This window comes from Macadamia integrifolia, chromosome 2 (genome assembly GCF_013358625.1).
Source record: "Macadamia integrifolia cultivar HAES 741 chromosome 2, SCU_Mint_v3, whole genome shotgun sequence".
Lineage (NCBI taxonomy): Eukaryota > Viridiplantae > Streptophyta > Magnoliopsida > Proteales > Proteaceae > Macadamia > Macadamia integrifolia.
Genome location: NC_056558.1, coordinates 38,198,023 through 38,218,902, shown reverse-complemented (window position 1 = coordinate 38,218,902; position 20,880 = coordinate 38,198,023). Strand labels below are relative to the sequence as shown.

The 20,880-nt window shown below is 36.6% G+C and overlaps 1 protein-coding gene across 1 annotated transcript; it reads left to right on the top strand.

Moving 5' to 3' along the window:
• Positions 1 to 6,799: 6,799 nt before the first annotated feature.
• On the top strand, positions 6,800 to 19,152 carry LOC122091723 (ABC transporter G family member 36-like). Its single transcript, XM_042661835.1, has 21 exons — positions 6,800 to 7,448; positions 7,910 to 8,204; positions 8,285 to 8,444; positions 8,546 to 8,622; positions 8,713 to 8,766; positions 9,671 to 9,761; positions 12,434 to 12,735; positions 13,085 to 13,683; positions 13,782 to 13,942; positions 14,087 to 14,196; positions 14,485 to 14,638; positions 14,830 to 14,985; positions 15,109 to 15,284; positions 15,480 to 15,812; positions 15,901 to 16,191; positions 16,290 to 16,373; positions 16,528 to 16,661; positions 16,774 to 17,001; positions 17,142 to 17,313; positions 17,783 to 18,037; positions 18,219 to 19,152. Exons 1-21 carry the CDS (start codon positions 7,051 to 7,053, stop codon positions 18,486 to 18,488), a joined length of 4,500 nt encoding a protein of 1,499 aa, XP_042517769.1. The 5' UTR covers positions 6,800 to 7,050; the 3' UTR covers positions 18,489 to 19,152.
• The last annotated feature ends 1,728 nt before the right edge of the window (positions 19,153 to 20,880 follow it).

The following is a 20,880-nucleotide window of genomic DNA, read 5'->3' as shown; positions in this document are numbered from 1 at the left end:
GATTTTTCCCAACACATCCTCAAGTGTCACTACTCTTTTAGATGGTAGTACACATGGCATGCATCTATAATATTTATTTTTTTGGATGATTATACATATATGTATTATTATCGTAGTGGATCATTATTAATGTTCTAATATACCAACAATAACTGCCTAGCACAGTTGGTGATCTATGGTGTGCAAAAAATCCATGCCCACCAAATTGAATTATCTAACTCGTAACCTTAAATTATTTGTTGGAGAAGCCCAACTGTAATATGAAGGCATCCTTCCGTTGTGCTATTATTGTTATTCTCCATAGTTTTCAAAATTTTGAGCAATGTTGCACATATGCAACAACAATAACAATATTTCAGCCTTCCCCCAACCGAAAGGGATCGGCTACATAGATCCTATCTTTTCAATAAATTATGTTCAAAATTATACAAGATTCCATACAGGCTTAGAGCTGAACCTTGATTTATTACAACTATTATTGAGAATTCATTACCCTGATCTTTCATAGTTAGTCACTACATCATGATGCATATCTTTAATTATCCGCATATTTACTCTCAATGATTTTTTCTTCTCTAAAACATACCAAATTAACTTTCTAGAAACTCTGTTGTAGGCTTTTTTCTAAATCAATAATGATCGTACGAAGATTCTTCTTATATGCTCTAAATCTTTTCATTAGTCTTCTAAGTAAATAAATAGCTTCCAGTTGACTTAACTGTGTAAACTTAAATTGATTATCTAAACACTAGTTTCTTATCTCAGACAAACCTCAATTATTTTCTCCTAAATAAATAGCTTCCGTGGTTACATATCCAAGTCTGTAATCAATATGAACGCACCACTTCATTTATATCCTCATGTGTTGCAAATAATTCCTGTTCTAAGAGTTTTTAAAATCCTACCTACCAACTGCTTGTAAAGATTTAGGACTCAAGAGGATGATGACCACAAAACTTGTAATAGATAATAACTTCATCTTTATTTGATAGCGGTCCTGATCAAATAGAAAGAATGGTTGAACTTATCAAGGAAATATTTTATCTTGTTGTAGGGAATTGGAACCTATAAATAATATATATATATATATATATATATATATATATATATGAAAATAAAGTGAATGAAGTCCATTCCTGAATCTTCACTAATTCCTGAATTGGTCTCTGTTCCTTTATGGCTTACCAGCCAGAATTAACAAAACCAGACTAACCACAATAATCATTTCTGTACAACCATCTACTTCTCCCGCTTGATCCCTGATTTGGCAATTCTAGCCATTGGGGAAATAATAGTATGATCTAAATTTTAATTATGAGCACCATTGATTAGAAATTCTCTTTGTGGCTTCACTCTTTATACTTAAGTAAAATAAAATAATATATAGTTAATTCTTTTATTTTGATTTTGCACACCTAAAGCATAGAACAAAAGACCCAAACGTAGACTTCTATGTAGTTAGGATGGTACTCTTCATACATCTCCCCCAATTTATGTTTAAAAGTGAAAACAATGTAATCTAATTCAAATTCTGTCCATCTTGAAATTATTGACTTTTCAAGATTTCTGGCCTTCTTGGTGCAAGACTCATTAAAGTGTTTGATAAGTGACCCATAAGAGGCTATACAAGAGATCCATAAGGGGTTACACTTATTACCAACTACTAACCTACATACTATTATATCAAGAAAGGTAGGGATAAAAGGGTCGAAGCTTCGACTTTCTCTAGACTTGAGCTAGAGCCCACGCAAGTTGCCATTAAGCTAGAAGGTCATCATTTTAAAACTTGGGATCAACCTCAATCAATCGTTTGGGATCGGATGGATTTACCTTTATTTAACAAAATCGATTTTCGAACCTTTTCATTTTTAGATTGTAATTCGATCCGATTTTTAAAATTATGTCCCTAACCTAGTTAACAATTGTCAAATCATGAACTGAATATATATATTTTTTGGTTGAAAGTGAAAATATAAATTCCTAGCATAGAATAGAAGTAAGCTTATATTTCTTTACATCAATGTGAATTAGTTTACTTTTCAACATTTTTTAAGTGTGAATATGTATTATTCTGTCTGAAATTTCTGGGCTAATTAAACACCTATCATCACCCATCATAGAGCATACAGTGACCATGCAATTGTCTAGCCATGTTACAATAATGAGATGATAGAGAGTTTCTCTTTCTCGTTCAAAGACCAATAAAAATATAATCTCTTTCGATTCCTTCTGTACGCACCCTCTGAACTTTTTTTAATTTTACTGCCATGCATGGACGACCATGTTCTAACTTATTCCAAGGTCAGCCCTTCACCTACTTCCTCATGACTTCAGGCCCATGCATCCTCCTTATTTGTTTTAGTGTTTTAGCCTATCACGTGCATAAAAAGTTTTTCTCCTTTTTGTTTGGTAGGTGCGTAAGAAGTTTATTGAAGAGATGTAGAAGAGAAGGAAACAATCAAATAATGATGGAAGGATTGACTCGGTCGTTGGAGAAATATGGCACTAGGGTGCATGTTTGGTTAAGGTACTGTAGAAATGGAACCCTAAAACAATAAAGAAAACGAGTAGAAATTGTAAATAATAATTACATAATCGCACACAAATATTTGCCTGCATAGTTTGGCAATATTACCTACGTCTACGATGAGATGAGATTTATTTCACTATCAACGGAGAATATGATTATAGTTGCTTGTTCTCACATCGATCTCCCTTAGACTACTTACAGAGAAATAACTCTTGATACAAATATATAGTGAACCATTTATACAAAATTTAGAGAAATACCCATATAGTCTCCTAAAATTTTTTCACTAGGGCTATCGCTCTTATATCCTATGTTCACTACCGTTTCACCTAGAAGCTTGAACTATTAGGGCAAAGCAACGTTAATTATATATACAAGCTCACATGGAATTTCCTTCGTGTGGCACTAAAAGAGAAGAAATGTTGGGGAAACTCTTCTGATGCACTTCTTAGGAGTCAAACATTTGATATCCCTACTCGGATTCCATGTTAGCTACCTTGTCACTTAACAGCTTGAGCTGTTAGGAAAGGACAGCGTCAATGTAAATATCAACACTAGCATGCTAGTCTGTTGAAGCTCCATCTGCAACGCTGATAATACGTAGGGTGAGCTGATTTCTTAGGGCCTCGAGGCCTTCGGTCCTTTGGAATCAGCCCACTTTCGTAACTAATGGAATATAAGACATGCTACCCTAGCCCCAACAAGTATGTGACTAGCTTTTGCAAGCTTCTTATTGCTTAGAATTTTATTCTACGTCAAAAAAGCTTATCAAAAGTTCACTAGGGAGAGCTTTAGGTGGACTCCAACAAATTAAGGGGGATAGACTATGCATGCATGGGAAAAAGGGAATTAGGTGTGATTTATATGTAATCTAATGTATCTTAAGCAAAAAAATATATATATGAAATCTAATGTATTAGCTCTGAGAGTGAAAGATAATATAGGAATAGGTTAACTCACGGTGGGTAGTGATCAGTGTAGGGTTTTTATTTATTTATTTATTTATTAATGGAAAGAGAAACAAGATCAATTAAAAGAGAGAAATAAATATATCATTATTCGGTTTATAGAAAGATAAGTTAGATTTTCCAACTATAGTTGTGTATGCTAGTCTGGCAAAAAACCAACCACATCATTCGTAGACCTAAGCCGAAAAGAGAGGGTAGGGAGGATGTTATAGACATCGACAAAGAGAGGAACTATGCTCCAAGGCCATGAGGTGGTTGTTAGGTGAAAAAACAAGGCTGTCAAAATTACTTCATGTACCCTTTCTTTATGCTCCAACCATTCACCTGCGCTTGTTTAACTCCGAGGAAGAAGCACCTAGTGACTGCTTCGATGGATTTCCCTTTCATCAACTGGTTGGTTGTGAATGACATATATTCCCCATTAAGAATGAAGCAGTTTGCCTAACCAGACATATTGAGATTAGGGTCAGTGATAGATACATTTATCAAGATGATAAAGTCCAATTTAGGAAAGAAACTTTGGACCCTGGGAATTAATTGTTTGTACCTGTTGGGTTCGCTGCACATTAATATAAGACCTATGATTAATGTTTATCCACCATAATGCAGAGAGAAGATTTTATTAGCGATCAGTGTAGTTGCTTCTATTTATGATCATAACTGAAGATATAGTTGCAGAGAGGTGCAAGAACTCTCAAGTATTTACAGTTAAATTAATGGTAACACGAGCACAACACAGAGTTACACGGTTACTAGGCATCTCATCACTCTTGAGAGAGAGAGAGAGAGAGAGAGAGAGATTTCATGCTTGTTGCAACAACCCGACAACCACCCATAACAAATACTCCCAACTGGCTTAGGTAGATTTTATCATCTTATTCTTTGCTTGCTTCAGTGATGTTCATGGTTGAAACTAAAATGGAGAAGAGAATCCTAAGTGTTAAAAAAGAGAAAAAAAAAAAAAAAAAAAAAAAAAAAAAAAAAAAAAAAAAAAAAAAAAGGGAAAGACAAAGATTGGGTGTGCAGAATGCAAGCGGGTAGCCAGGGTAAAGCAATCTTTTCATATCCACCTATGTATAGATTTAGAGGGCGTGACCAGGGAGGGTAAAGATGTCACACCTGATGACTTGGGCTTATTGCACCACAACTTATTAATTACGTTACGCAATAGTCGTTGATATTCTCTTTAGTTGTCAAATTAGAAAAATGTTTTTTTTTTTTTCAAAAAAAAATAAAAAATCATACTGTGTTAATATCAACACATCTAATTATAGATTGAGAAAATTTCTCACTCCCCTATACATTCCTTACATTTACTCAAATTTTCACATCTGATTCCCTCATATCTCCTCTCCAAGTCTCCACTGCACCAGCCCCTTGTGTGGGGATAAGATCTTCCCAAAAATAAACGGACAATGATCGAAAAGACCCATAAACCCAGTTTCTAATGTGTACAAGATAATTTTGCTTCTTTTATTTTTCTTCTATTTTTGGGGTAACCGGTGTTTGGTTAAGAAGAATTTGTGACCAATCTGCAAAATAATGGGAGCTTGAAGTGTAAAAATATGGAAAATGAAGATTATTTGAGAACCTAATTAAACCACATGTGGTGTTTGTTGTCCACTGTGTAAACGGGGATTTGTGGGCACCTCCCATGATGTAATCTTTCTAAAATTGAAGTAGACAATTAAAAAAGGCAATTTTTTTTCAAACTTTTAAGTCAAACCATTTAATAATCTTTCTGATATGAGATCAGATATCAACTAGCGGTTCATCATCGACCGGACTATCTTCCTACACTAATTTGGAACAAATTAAATTTCAGGACGAAGCTCAGCTTGCCAACTGTGGGAAGGTAACCACTCAGTTCTTGCAGTTTTTTTTTTTTTTTTTTTTTCTTTTTTCAAGGTTGGGGGTGACGGGGAGAAGGCAAGGAAGCAGAGGGTGAGGAGGGACGGTTCACAAAAACTATTTTCATACGATTTGATCCACACACATGGAATCCATCATCCATTTTTTCGTTATGCAGATTCAATATGAATATAACTATCCTCTATTTCATACTCTTAGTCAATGTTTTACATCATGTAATGGTTTAGAAGGAAAGGTATACGAGGTTTTTTTTGTGGGTAATCAAATGTGATGTAGGGTAAGTGTAGGGAAGTCAAGGAATTTAATGCTTCAAGGATTGAGACTGGAGAAAGGGCGCATAAAGTCGCTTATATTTAAGTTGGACCACGTCACTCAGTGGTGTAAGCCTCATTACAAGGGGAGGGTAATTTCAAAGTTCCTCTATAGAGAGATAGTGACCTGATTCAGTAGTGAACCCTTCTCCATGGAAAAAGAATATTTTTCCTTTTAATAATAATAGCTTTTTATTTTTGAAAATAAAGAAGCTCGAAAGACAGTGCGACGACTAGGGTTGTCAAATGGTGCGATTTTGGTTATTTGATTCGGTTTTGGTTCAATTTATATTTTGATGAGGTGAAACCAAAATCACACCGGATAGGAATAAGGTGAAATCAGAATCGTTTTCATCCGGTTTCGATTTTAGCGGTTTTTAAACGATTTATGTTATTTGATTTACAATCGGTTAACATGAGGTTAATAGTATCGTTTTAGAAAATGGTTTGCATCCTACAACTAGTGTGAATCCTATATATATATATATATATATATTAAATTTCCTATACATCTATTTTGCCAAGGATAATAGGACAATATACTTTCTATATAAAAAATTACACATATTATAACTAATTAACTATGATCCTAGAAATTAGAAAATCAAGAAGTGTGATTGTGTAAAAGTGAAGCTCCCTTCTCGGTTAGTATTTTGTTTTTTTTTTGTTTTTTTTCTCCCCTTTTTTTTTCGTAAAAACCCATCGAAATTCAAAACACTCTAAGTCTTTAATACTAGATGTTGGTTAATCATTGGTTTTTTAGTTCGGTTCGATTTTGAACCGGAATTGTAGCCTATAAAATCAAAACCGGATCAATTTACTACGTACAGTTCGATTCAATTATAATTGATAGGTTTTAATTCCGATAAATGATTTTGGTTATATATTGATACCGTTAGTGTCGACGTGGAAATGAATGGAACAATCACCCCACCCTTAAGGAAAGACAGATACCCCCACCCCGCATGCTCCCATCAAATTTTCACCATATGATGTGGACTAAATCTCACCACTTACCAAAACCTTATGAGCTTTGACCGTTAAGTTCCTCAACACTTGCCTCATCTTTAAAACCCAGCTTTCCTCTACCAAAAGGGTCTCATCCCTTCACAGTTCTGTGTTCTTTCGTCTCCAAACTCCTTTCTTTTCCTTCAAAAGGAAACTTGAGAGGAGAGCTTTCTTATAGGGTTGTTGAAGAACAAGTTACAGAAACCAACTTTGAAATTCATGAAAGTTTGCACCTTTTATTAAAAACTCCCATTCCCAAGTCCCAAATCACAAAAAACCAGTTCTTTCTTTCTCCACTTCAGTTGCATTCCCAACTTCCTCCGTTTTTCAATTTTGTTTTTGGGTTAGTTTGTAGAAGAAAATGGATCAACCAGATAGGGCCTGGGGTTCTGGAAGGCAAACAAGTCAGAACCTGAGTAGGAGCATAAGCAGGACCATGAGCAAGAGCAATTGGGGAGTGGAGGATGTGTTTGTGAGCTCCTCGAGGTCTAGGAGAAATTGGCATGTTGACGATGATGAAGAAGCTCTCAGATGGGCTGCTCTGGAGAAACTTCCCACCTATGATCGCCTCAGAACCTCCATCATGAAGTCATTTGTGGAGAATGATCATGAAGACCAAGGCAGCAAATTTTTCCACAAGGAGGTTGATGTAAGGAAGCTTGACATGAATGATCGCCAAGATTTCATTGAGAGGATCTTTAAGGTTGCAGAGGAAGATAATGAGAAGTTCTTACGCAAACTTAAGAACCGAATAGACAGGTAATGAAAAAAAAAAAGCATTTCAGTATCTGTTCTTGTTTCAGAGTAAAACAGAGTTTCTTAAAATAGCTCTCTTTTTAAACTTTTAATCTCAATTCTCAACTGAACAGAGCTTGCAGTAGAAGAAGTAAATAGAAAATGAGAAAGTTGAGATCAATTGAACATGTTCTATCTTTTTCTTCTCATAATTTTAGTAGATATCTTAGAATTTTCATGAATGTCTTCAGTGTCCATGAATCAGCTCTGTTTTAATAATATTTCCATTAAAAAGAAGTTGAAGCTTCAGCTGCTTCCACATAAACTCATGATCTATTTGATCTTTCAGAGCTTTAAAGTCTTATTGAACTTGAGTTCTGTATATTACAGTTATCATAAGAAATCCCCCTGAAAAATTAATCCAACTCAAATGGGTTAGGTTTCTAGTTGTAAATTAAATTTTATTTATTTAATTCTGGTTGCAGGGTTGGGATTGAGCTTCCAACAGTAGAAGTTAGATTTGAACACTTAACAGTAGATGCAGATTGCTACATTGGAAGCAGAGCTCTTCCTACACTCCCAAATGCTGCTCTGAATCTTGCAGAATCAGCTCTAGGCTTACTAGGGATCAAACTTGCCAAAACAACAAAGCTCACTATCTTAAAAGATGTTTCAGGAATTATAAAGCCTTCAAGAATGGCACTTCTGTTAGGTCCTCCATCCTCTGGGAAGACAACTCTGTTATTGGCACTTGCAGGAAAGCTAGACCCAAGCTTGAAGGTAGTAAAGGGTAATCCAAAAAACTCCATTTTTGGAGCATCTGAGCTCAGTTAATGATGATTTCTTATCTGGGTTTTCAGGTTAAAGGGAAAATCACATATAATGGGTATAGACTTGATGAATTTGTGCCTCAAAAGACCTCTGCTTATATTAGCCAGAATGATATTCACATGGGAGAAATGACTGTGAGAGAAACACTAGATTTCTCAGCGAGATGCCAAGGGGTTGGATCAAGATATGGTAATTAAACAAAAAATTACACTTATTCTCTTAAATTCTCTTATCCATTAATCTTAATCTTCTATGGCTAAGAAGGGTTAAAATTGATCATTCTATTACAGAGCTCCTGACAGAGCTTGCAAGGAGAGAGAAGGCTGCAGGCATATACCCTGAGGCTGAAGTGGACCTTTTCATGAAGGTAATTAAACATAAAATAACCACAGGTTTCCTTCTCTTTGTTTTTACACATTTATGCTTTATTTTACCATTTTGAATGTGTTTTTCACAGGCAACTGCAATGAAGGGAATTGAGAACAGCTTGATCACAGACTACACTCTCAGGGTAAGTTAGAAACTCAAAATTTTATTTTACTTTATTTTTTAAAATTAATTAGGGCAAGTTGAGAGAGAGAGTGTGTCATAACTTTATCCCAACTAAATGGGGTCGGTTACCTGATTTGATATGAAAATAAAAAAATAAAGAAACACAAAAGAGGTTAAAATGAAGATAAGAGAAGAAGGTAATTCAATATGAAAATATAAAAAATAAAGAAACACAAAAGAGGTTAAAATGAAGATAAGAGAAAAAGGTAAAATAGTAGTAAAAGACGCATCATAAGAACATCTCCTATAAAGAATCGGCAACACAAATATTTATCCTCCACAGAAAGAGAGGGGCTTACTTCATGACAAATGTTCGGTGTTTGATAGTTTTCGTTGATGAGTGAAACATAGTGAATACTGAGTAGTTTTTTATTTTCCCCCCTTCTTAAGCATCTGATATCCTAATAGTTTTGATTTAGGGAAATCAAATGGGTCCCTTTGAATTTGTCAGTTCTGTAATGGATTAGTATCTGCAGAGAAGGATGAAGTTCAACTGGACATGTAGATGGTGAGACCCTACTGACCAGAGATAGCAAAGTTTTAGGCATTTGTACATTTGGGTAATTGACATTGGGTTGGTGAACTACTTTGCCACAACTAGGGGATTAGGTATTGGTAACGTATCGTCTGACACTGATAACAATATCGATATTTGACCGATACCAGGTCAATAATACGATACAAATAAAAGATTAAATTATCAAAATATGGTATGATATAGTTTCTCTGAAGGTGAAACCTTTTGATATGATTGGATATTTTACATGTGAATAAGAGACTTTAGGATCTACCTATCCACATCATATTAAACAAAAGAAATTGTACGATCAAAGCATTTCTAATCTTTGTTGGACTTTAAACAGATATTGGGGCTTGATATATGTCAAGACACGATTGTCGGGGATCAGATGCAGAGAGGAATATCTGGTGGACAGAAGAAACGAGTGACCACTGGTTAGTACAGTTTTATTTCTTCTCCTCTTACTTGGTCTGGTTGATTCGTTCTTCACAGTTCACTCATTCTTTCTTCCTATGCTTTTTGAGAACTTTTTTGGGTTTATTTTGGCTATGAAGTTCATTTATTGGTTAGAGTTTGGAAAGCACTTGTCACTAACCCTAATAAAAATTTGGGAAAAGAATGGTCACACAGGAGAATACTATTTCTCTCTGGCACATGGCCTCTTACATATGCAGAGTGATCTTTATTATTCTCTCTCTTTTACTCTGACTTTGTAGGTCTTACATGAATGATATCATTCTTCACACTATCATAATGTCTTTGGCATAGATTCTTTTCATGCTATCTTTTTGAGGACCCTCTTCTTAATAATTTAGTCCTATTCTCCATACGGAACCATCTCCCTTCCCACCAATGGTTTTAAATATTAGTATTGTTATTAGTTGATATTGATACAAACATGCCGGATCAGCCCATATTGGATGAAAAATTGATTTTTAGATGATTTTACCTTTGCTATGGATCGGTATATGCCAATATTTGAAACCATGTTTCCACCCCCTTTTAAGCTCTAGCTATTCAAGGGTTTCTTTCTCAAGCATGACAATACCATGATTGGACACATTGATTACCTAGTATATTTCTTCCGGCCAAGTGTTTTTCTATTCGAGAACGACCCTACGCCACAAAAATAATAGGAGGCATGCCCATCCAAGTGTCTGTGGTGTAATGGTCGTTCTTGGACGGACATGCACACTTCAAACGATTCATTTTCAGCTTATATTTTCTCATTTGTTTGAAAATGCGACTGACATCAATCAAATGCTCTTTTTCAAACTTGATCACAATGTCATCAATGAATACTTTCACGAACCTCCCAATCTTGTCATAAAAGATAACGTTCATTGCCCGCTGATATTTGTTCTATTTTTTAGACTTTCAGTTAGACTTCAATGAATATTTTGACTAGACCTTTTAGCACCCCACCAACTTTCTCTAATCTTATTTTCCTCACATATTTATGGAACTTTTTTGGGTAAAAGGAAAACTTATTTTTCTTCAATAGGTGCTTGTAGGACTTTACATGTTATGGTACTGTTATGGTACAATTCTTCATTTCTGATTGAGAATAGAGAAAAATGTTGGTAAGTGAGTCATATAGGAAGAAATATAGTGACTCTCTCACATTAAGAAGATCTACACACATTTTCCCATTTCACTGTTAGTTCATGTATTGAATTTTTTTGGTGACCATAATTGATCAAGACTTGCAGTTTTTGACTTTTGTAAGTCTCTCATTATGGGGGTTAACTCCTCCTTCAGGCTTCAATCCTTCAAATTTTATTGAAGGTCCCAATTACAAATGGGGATGGGAGTTGAAGCATTGAACCAATGGTTTGACACTCCAACTCCCAACCTAGTATTCCCAAAAGTCACTAACTAACTTGATGTAAATCTAGGAGGTCCCTCAGTATTTTGGTTATTGTAGTGTTAAGCACAAGATTTCACGCAAAAGGAAAATAACAGGAAAGACTCAGTTTTCTCTCCACAAATGGTGAAGAGAATCCCATTACCCACATCGTCTGATTGTTTGATTTGATTAAAGAAATGTTATTTTGAACAATGAACAATAAGGGGTGCTTGAGAATTAATGATCAACTGAAAATTCAATCATAGCGTTACATAAACCATCTATGAATAGATTTTCTCTTCATCATGGGTGAAGAAAAACTTACTTCTATAACAAAGGTGTTTCTCCCCTTTGGTGTGAACCATTCAATTTTCACTGAAAACAGTGAAGAGTACTAAATATTCCGTTTGAGTGGCCCAAAGTGTGCCTAATGGCAGTCGAACTTAAGACGTTCAAGTTTAAAGCTCGTACCAAATTCGTTGCTCACCAACTGCGTTATGTAAAACGATGAAAAAAGAAAAAATTTCACTGTTTGTTTTATCATAAAATATAAACAAATACATTAAAAGGTAAGAATTTTTTATTTTCTTTTGATAAGAAAGTAAGAAATTTTTACATGGTAAGAAAAAGAGAGGATTGGATATGCATTCCATTTTCAGTAAATCACGGGATCCACCAATCATAATATTGGACACAGGGAAAGGATTTCATATACAATATCATTTGCACCAAAAATTTTACAACAAAACAAATGGGGCAGTGATTCGTCAGAAAAGTAATCACACAATTGACTAGGATATTTTTTCTTCCATTATGTACAATATACAACTAAAAAAACGTGAACTTGGGAAAGCCACTATTTTGTATCACTAGGTTAGACGATTTAATTAAAGTCTAACTATGAAACTTGACTTACCCGTTCGCACTGACTGTACACAAGGAAGTCAAGGTTTTAAAACTCGGGATTGATCTCTATGGATATCAATCTTAATTGGACAGATTTACCTTCTTTCGAAAAAAACAATTTTACCCTTATACCTTGCCAATGGATTAGTATCAGGTTGGTCAAGATCGGAGATTGGTCTCAACCAATATCAATCCACTCGGATCCAATTTTTAAAACCACGTAGGGAGTTGGATCAACTGCGTTTGGGCCATAGTAGGTTGGACTGAGTTTTATAATTCAGACCTAACCCAATTACATGGTTATTAATTATACATATATAATGAGGCTTGACAAAATGTTTGTTGATGCAGGAGAGATGATCGTAGGGCCCACAAAGACTCTGTTCATGGATGAGATATCAACGGGTCTAGACAGCTCCACCACGTATCAGATAACCAAATGCTTGCAGCAGATCGTCCACCTCAGCCAGGCCACCATTCTCATGTCCCTACTGCAACCTGCTCCAGAGACGTTCGATCTCTTTGATGATATCATCCTTCTATCCGAGGGTCAGATCGTGTATCAGGGCCCACGAGAGCAAGTCCTTGAATTCTTCGAAATCTGTGGCTTTAAGTGTCCACAGAGAAAAGGAACAGCTGATTTCCTCCAAGAGGTAAAAGGAGCAATTTCACTTAATAGATCGTGAGCCATGGAATCATGCACTTCTATTCTTTCACTTATAGGGCAGTGATTTAAATCACCGGACGATTTTGTCCTCGTTTTTTGAAAATAAAAATATCCACTTATTGGACAATTTTGCCCTTAGAACGGACCAATACTCTGCACCGGTGTTGGGTACCAGCGATACTGATATGGATCAACTGATACGGCTGAGATCAAACGATACCGATACTTTGAACCCTGACTTAGGGGTGTCACTTTTTGGACAATTTTGCCCTGCCATGTTGACGTAAACTGGGTCCATAGTGAAAACCATCTTAGTGCATGTATTTGCATTGCAGGTAACCTCAAAGAAGGATCAAGAGCAGTATTGGGCCGACAAGACCAAGCCGTACCGGTACGTATCGGTCAGAGAATTTGTAAACCGTTTCAAGAGCTTCCATGGCGGAGTTCACCTGGAGAACGAGCTCTCAGTACCATTCGACAAGAGCAGGAGCCACAAGGCGGCACTGGTGAGGAACAAGTATTCCGTTTCAAAAATGGAGCTTCTCAGAACCTCCTTCGACAAAGAATGGCTTCTTCTCAAGAGAAACTCTTTCGTCTACATCTTCAAGTCTGTTCAGATCATCATCGTCGCCTTAATCGCATCGACTGTGTTCTTGAGAACCAAAATGCACACCTCCAACGAAGACGATGCCTCTGTCTATGCAGGTGCACTTATATATGCTGTGGTAATCAATATGTTTAATGGCTTCGCAGAGCTCACCATCACCATTTCAAGGCTTCCTGTATTGTATAAACACCGAGACCTCCTCTTCCATCCGACTTGGGTCTTTACCCTTCCAAATTTTCTCATTAGAATCCCTATTTCCATCCTTGAATCCGTTATTTGGATGGTCATTTCTTACTATACAATTGGTTTCGCTCCAGAGGCTAGCAGGTAATCTCAATTCTCAACTATACCTAGTTTCCCTATACATGTTCTCCTTCAGCTTCAACTAATCTGAATAATTCTATGATCACCCTTTCCATTTGAAGGTTTTTCAAGCAACTACTTCTGGTTTTTTTGGTCCAACAAATGGCTGCGGGGCTCTTTAGGCTCACAGCTGGAGTGTGCAGGACTATGACCATTGCCAACACAGGTGGAGCAATGATGCTCCTCGTTGTGTTCTTGTTTGGTGGTTTCATCCTCCCTCGAGGTCAGCATTTTCTTTTTTCGTTTTTTCCCTTTGCTTAATTAGGCTACTATTGTCTTTGCAGTTGTTCTTTAAACTCAGATAATGAAGACCCTGTTCTTTACTACTGTTATATGATACTGAAAAGGTAGTGTTTCTCTGTTACAGGACAAATTCCCAAGTGGTGGGTCTGGGGCTACTGGATTTCACCTCTTTCATACAGTTATAATGCTGTTGTTGTGAATGAGATGTTTGCTCCAAGGTGGATGAACAAATTGGTATGTTTACAATTGTTTGTTTCTTGTTCCTCCCTCACATACAACAAGATTTGATTCATTGTTTCTCTTAGTTGCATTTTATGGGACACCAAAATAAGGGTGGAAGATTGCCACGTACTAATTGCAGTGGGACTCACTGTGCTTTCTCCTTCCCTCCCTTGAATTGGCTGCTACAAGGGCAGGATAGAGAAAAGCTGCAGAGGATCTACTCCACAAAACCATGCCTTATTTTCTTGGTCCGGAAAAATCTCTCTCTTACAAATACAAGACTTCAATTCTCTATGACAGGCTTCTGACAATATTACAAGATTGGGTATTGCTGTGATGGAGAACTTTGATGTCTTCACCGAGAGAAACTGGTTTTGGATTGGGAGTGCTGCCCTTTTAGGGTTCACAATACTCTTCAATGTTCTTTTCACCCTTGCACTTATGTACCTAAACCGTAAGTGTTCAGTTCCATTCTAACTGGGAAATTATACTTCTTTCCTTTTTGTTAATTTTTTCATATGGAGGTTGTTAGAAACAGTTTCGAGAATAACCTCCAATGAGTTACGAACTCATTTCCCTACTTAATCTCTTTTGAGTTGATGTATTAATCACCTGTTGTTTTCTTTTTCTGATAACTAATAATAGCTCTTGAAAGACCACAAGCAATTATATCCGAAGAAGCAGCCCATGAGATGGAGGAGAGCCAAGAAGAATCAAAACAAGAACCAAGGATCATAACAAGAAGGTCGAAGCGTGAAACACCCCCTCAACCTTTATCAACGGCAGATGGAAACAACACAAGTAAGAAATGTGGCAATGGAGGACCCATATTTGTAGCTAGGTTTCTAACAAAATGCAGAGCTCAATACAGAATGACTAATAAAATGATTATAGAGTTCTTGACATGGACTTGGAATGTTTCAGGAGAAATGGCAATCCGACGAATGAGTAGTCGAACCAATGCTAATGAACTTAGCAGAAATGCTGATTTAGCCCTTGAAGCAGCAAATCGTGTTGCCCCCAAGAGGGGAATGGTTCTTCCATTCGCATCTCAAGCGATGTCTTTTGACAATGTGAATTACTATGTTGACATGCCTCAGGTTAGACCTTTTCTTCCGTTTTCTTTCTTCTTCAACTTCTACTTTTAGACTTGAATCTTTGCGAGAGATCCTACTAATCAGTATTTTATGCAATGAAAGACAGTTATAGAGTGTCATCATAGAATGAACTCAGACGTGACTATAGAAAATTGAGATGGCTAACAACAGGTTAACTGAATAATTGATTTTTAACAGGAAATGAAGGATCAAGGGGTGACAGAAGATAGACTCCAGTTACTTAGGGAAGTGACAGGGGCATTTAGGCCCGGCGTCCTCACTGCATTGATGGGAGTTAGTGGGGCTGGGAAGACAACATTGATGGATGTTCTTGCAGGCAGAAAGACAGGTGGATACATTGAAGGTGATATCAGAATCTCAGGTTTCCCTAAGAAGCAAGAAACCTTTGCAAGAATATCGGGTTACTGCGAACAGAATGACATCCACTCCCCCCAAGTCACTGTTAGGGAATCCCTGATCTACTCTGCTTTCCTCCGTCTCCCAAAAGAAATCAGCAAAGAGGAAAAGATGGTAATATTACAGTCTTATTTCTGGCTATGAAGTATTTTAATGTAGAGATGCAGGTGCTAAAATACTTCTGGGCTGAAATCTCTTTCAGATATTTGTGGATGAAGTGATGGAACTAGTAGAACTTGACAACCTCAGGGATGCTATAGTGGGGCTTCCAGGGATTACTGGTTTGTCAACTGAACAACGGAAGAGGTTGACAATTGCTGTGGAGCTTGTTGCTAATCCTTCAATCATTTTTATGGATGAACCAACATCAGGACTTGATGCAAGGGCAGCTGCTATTGTCATGAGAACTGTGAGGAACACAGTTGACACTGGCAGAACAGTTGTCTGCACGATTCATCAACCTAGCATCGATATCTTTGAAGCTTTTGATGAGGTAACAATTATCTAATATCTCTCTGACTCTCTCTCTCTCTCTCTCTCTTACATGCACATCATGGTGAAGTGATATATTAATATGGTGTTATGCACCAGCTGCTACTGATGAAAAGAGGAGGACAAATAATCTATGCTGGACCTTTGGGTCGAAATTCTCAAAAGATTATCGAGTACTTTGAGGTATTTCTTATCATCAAGTTTCCTTTTATTAGAAACAGTTATTTTGGCACACAGTTGTGCCAAAAAGATTAGTACAGCAGTAATGGAAGTAATAGCATGAATAAAGGAGAAAATTTGATCAAATTCTCTCTGGTGCTGATTTAATCTTTTTCAGGCTATTCCTGGGGTCCCAAGAATCAAAGAGAACGTCAATCCTGCAGCATGGATGCTGGAAGCAAGCTCTATCTCCACTGAAGTTCGGCTTGGAATTGATTTTTCTGAGTACTACAAATCATCACCTTTGTGTATGTAAGTAGAAACCAATGTCCTCTGTTACTAAAAAAGTTAATTATTATCCACTTTGGAAATTGTTAATTGTGCAGACCTGATATGGTAAATGCTATCTTGCCATCATTACCAGGCGAAACAAGGGGTTAGTTAAGGATCTGAGCACCCCAGCCCCTGCAGCAAAAGATATCTATTTTCCTACTAAATATTCTCAGTCAACATGGGAGCAGTTCAAATCTTGCCTTTGGAAGCAGTGGTGGACTTATTGGAGAAGCCCAGATTACAACCTTGTCAGATTTATCTTCACCTTTGCTTGTGCCTTTATGATTGGGACAACCTTCTGGAAGGTTGGTTCTAAAAGGTCAGTGCCATCCTCCTAGACAACTACACAAGGGACTTGATCAACAGCTGCTTCATCAGTCATAGTAGCTCAATGTTAACCTTACACCTGACCATAACTTGAACAGGCAGCCTAAAATCTTGTTTTTGCCTATGGTTCAGGGAGAGTTCAACAGACTTAACCGTGATTATTGGAGCCATGTATGCGGCCATCCTTTTTGCTGGAATCAGCAATTGCTCAACAGTACAACCAGTTGTTGCCATTGAAAGAACAGTATTCTATCGAGAACGAGCTGCTGGGATGTACTCTGCCTTACCATATGCTATTGCACAGGTGAGTAAGGGATTTTAGGAAGTAATAGGAATTGGCGAAGTCCTTTTTTATCTTGCATAAGTCAAGACTCATGTTTGTCAAACCAAACTACCACTAGAAGTTGGATGCTAGACTTGTAATTCAGTTTTTTGATTTTGTTAATTGGACTTTGATCTCCAATTACTCTCAATGAATCCCATCCAGAACTTAAAGTCAAGTTAACTAATAAAATAGGGTGTACCCAGGGCACGAGGCTCCTGCCACTGCGGGGTCTGGGAGGGTCATAATATACGCAGCCTTACATTGGTTCTTGGAGAGGCTATTTCCCAACTCGAACCTGCGACTTTCGCAATGGAGCAACCTTACCATTGTGCTGAGGCCCGCTTCTAAATCCAAGTTGACTAATCAATCCTACAAAATGTCCCATCTCAGAATTTAGTTAGTTAATAAAATCACCATTAAAAGTAATACCATATCTACTGTGATGCAGGTGGTCGTTGAAATACCATATGTATTTGTGCAAACCACATATTACTCGCTTATTGTGTATGCTATGGTCAGCTTCGAATGGACAGCAGTAAAGTTCTTTTGGTTCTTTTTCATAAGCTTCTTCTCCTTTCTCTACTTTACTTACTATGGAATGATGACGGTGGCCATCACACCAAACCACCAAGTTGCAGCAATTTTTGCAGCTGCTTTCTATGGTCTCTTTAACCTCTTCTCAGGCTTCTTCATCCCCAAACCAGTAAGTTGGTCTACCTAATCAGTATTTCTGCTTACATTGATTTACAGCTAACTCTTAAGATTTTTAATGGTTTTAATTTATTTAACATGAGACAGTTTACCGAGCTCTGGCATGCTTTCAACTATTCTGTTTTAATTCTTTTTCCCTTTCTTCTTGTCCTGATTGTTTCAATATTTTCCAGAGAATTCCAAAGTGGTGGATCTGGTATTACTGGATTTGCCCAGTGGCATGGACAGTTTATGGGCTTATAGTGTCACAATATGGAGACCTGGAGCAAGTCATCAAAGTGTCCGGAGGGAACAGACAGAGCATTAAGACCTATGTGGAAGAACATTTTGGGTATGATACCAATTTTATGGGTCCAATTGCAGGAGTTCTCGTCGGTTTCACAGTCTTCTTTGCATTTATATTCGCATATGCCATCAAGGCATTGAACTTCCAACAGAGGTAGAATTATAGAAAACAATATGCCATATGTAGAGATCCTAAATGCTTCCTAACCCTCTAGATTGGCTCTTTATCAAAGTTATTCTTGTCAATACACATAAAGAAGCTGCATGAAAGAATTGGCAGAATTGCTTCAGATTCTCATTCATCTATCAGGGAACAGGAAATATTTCTGAGTCAAAAGGTTAGTTCTTACCATATGGAGATGATCTGAGGTTAGAATTCATAGGTGTATATGTATAGGTTGTAATCCATTTTTCCTTCTTCTTACCACATGGAAGAAAGCTTTCCTTTTGTGCCTTTTTGTGTAAAGAGGAGCTGAATACCAAGTGAAATTTCAAATTTTATTTCCACATCAAACAGCAAGGCCAGTCAGTCATGATCATAGGTCCAGACTGTTCAACCTGATCAGTTGTTAGATCCCACTCTTTGTATGCACCTCTATAAATAAGTTCCATCAGAGAAATTCCAACCATACATCAATTGAAAAACTGTTTTGGTATGTAATTGATAAAGAAGAATTAGTTAGTGATTGAAGTCATGAGATAAGATGAAACTGAGTTATTATGAAACAGGATGAAACTGAGTTATTATGAAACAGGATTTATGTTGGAACTGATGGATAAAGCTTGTTTTGGTGTATGACCAAAACACAATTGTTAGTGTTATTCTTGTAGTACTGTTTACTCACCGCCATATTGAAATAACTCCATTCAGCCAATATGTGTAGATTCTGTGCATGCCCTAACATCCCTCCACACTCTCTCTTCTTATTAAACACTCCTTCCTACTAGACGATTTGATCGCCTGCTCAAATACGGAAGAATTATAACCTAAGCTTAGAAATATTTGAAGGTATGATTTTAAAATTTCTTATAACCTAAGGCTACCAAAGAAAAGTACAAATAATAAAGCGGCAGCAATTAGAAATGGACCAAGTTTTCCTAAGGCCACCTAGTGAAGGAAAACTTTGTCCTCAGAATATATACTAAAAAGTTGCCCAATGTAGGGACTGGCACCCATTGACTGTTCTAAAAGTGGTTTGAGTGAGGATGAATTGACAACCGAGGAAAAGAGAGCCAGAGAAAGTGTAGTTGGTTGTTGCTGTTGAGTTGTGGTGGGCAAAAATCCCATGTTCATTAAGAGGTCCTACATGTTATTTACTTCTCTTCCCAACCTTAAAAAAAAAGAGGGGGGGGGGAGTTGGGAAGAACTCTTCGATCGAGCGTAGATAGAGGATTGAGTTTCCTGTTTAGGAGCGTAACATATGTTAATGTTTCTCTATGTTCATCTCTTTTCTCCCATAATAGAGATAAATATGTCATTTGAGAGAGAGAGAAAAAAAAAAAGAGAGTAGTCAAGGGAGGCCAAACTAACTTGTCAAGGGAGGATGAATTATTGAAAGATTTGTCCTAGAAAATGACCCTAGAGAAGATGGGTTTTATATTCTCTATACGCTTAAATTCAACCCATTGTAGACCGAAAAAAGGAAGAAAAAAGAAACTTGAGTAAATAGTCAACGGAAGATAAACCAAATCATCCAAGGGAGGATGGATTGTTAGAAGATTTGTCATGGAATGACCCTAGAGAATCTGGATTTTATATCCTTTTTATTCTTAAATTCAACCCACTATAGATTAAAAAAAAAAGAGAGAGAGAGAAGGCTTCCTACATATGGACTTTGTTAATACTATTATCTCAATACCAAATTGGGAGGTATATAGAGAGATTGCCAACGAACATAAAAAGTAGATTGGAATTGCATGAAAGAGAAGTGGGGTATTAAAATGTCATATTTGTTGATCAATTGACTTCTTTCTGTTCATCCTACAATAAACTTGACCAAGGATATTCTCTCTCTCCACCCACCTTAAAAGATAATTTTTTCCTGAAAAAGAAGAAAAGAAAAAGAGAAGAAAATAAATGAAATAGTGAAAAAATAAAAAATGTATATATGTTTAGTTACCATTAGAAGAAAAGAAAAGAAAAGAAGAGAAAAGTTTTTGTATTTTCTCATGTTTTCTTGTGTTTATGTAATTTTTTTTTTTTAAAAAAATAATCACAATTCCTAATAAGGATTTTAAATTCAAAAACTGAATCTTTTCTTTTTTTCTCTTGCTACCAAACACAACTAAATAGTTCTTAAAAGTGGAGAGAGAAGGAAATGTCTCATCATGTCCCTTTGTGAGAGATTTTATCCATGATGTATCATAATTTCTTACGTTTTGGCAATCTAATATGAAATTATACATGTCACTTTCCTCTATAAAAGTAAGTAAGGTGAGATGTTTTGGCTTTTGTCACCATCGATTGTCTTGTGTGTGGATAAGCATTGAAATACAAAATTTCTCCACAACTCTCATTGGTTCATTTCAATTTCAATTTTAAACTAAAAA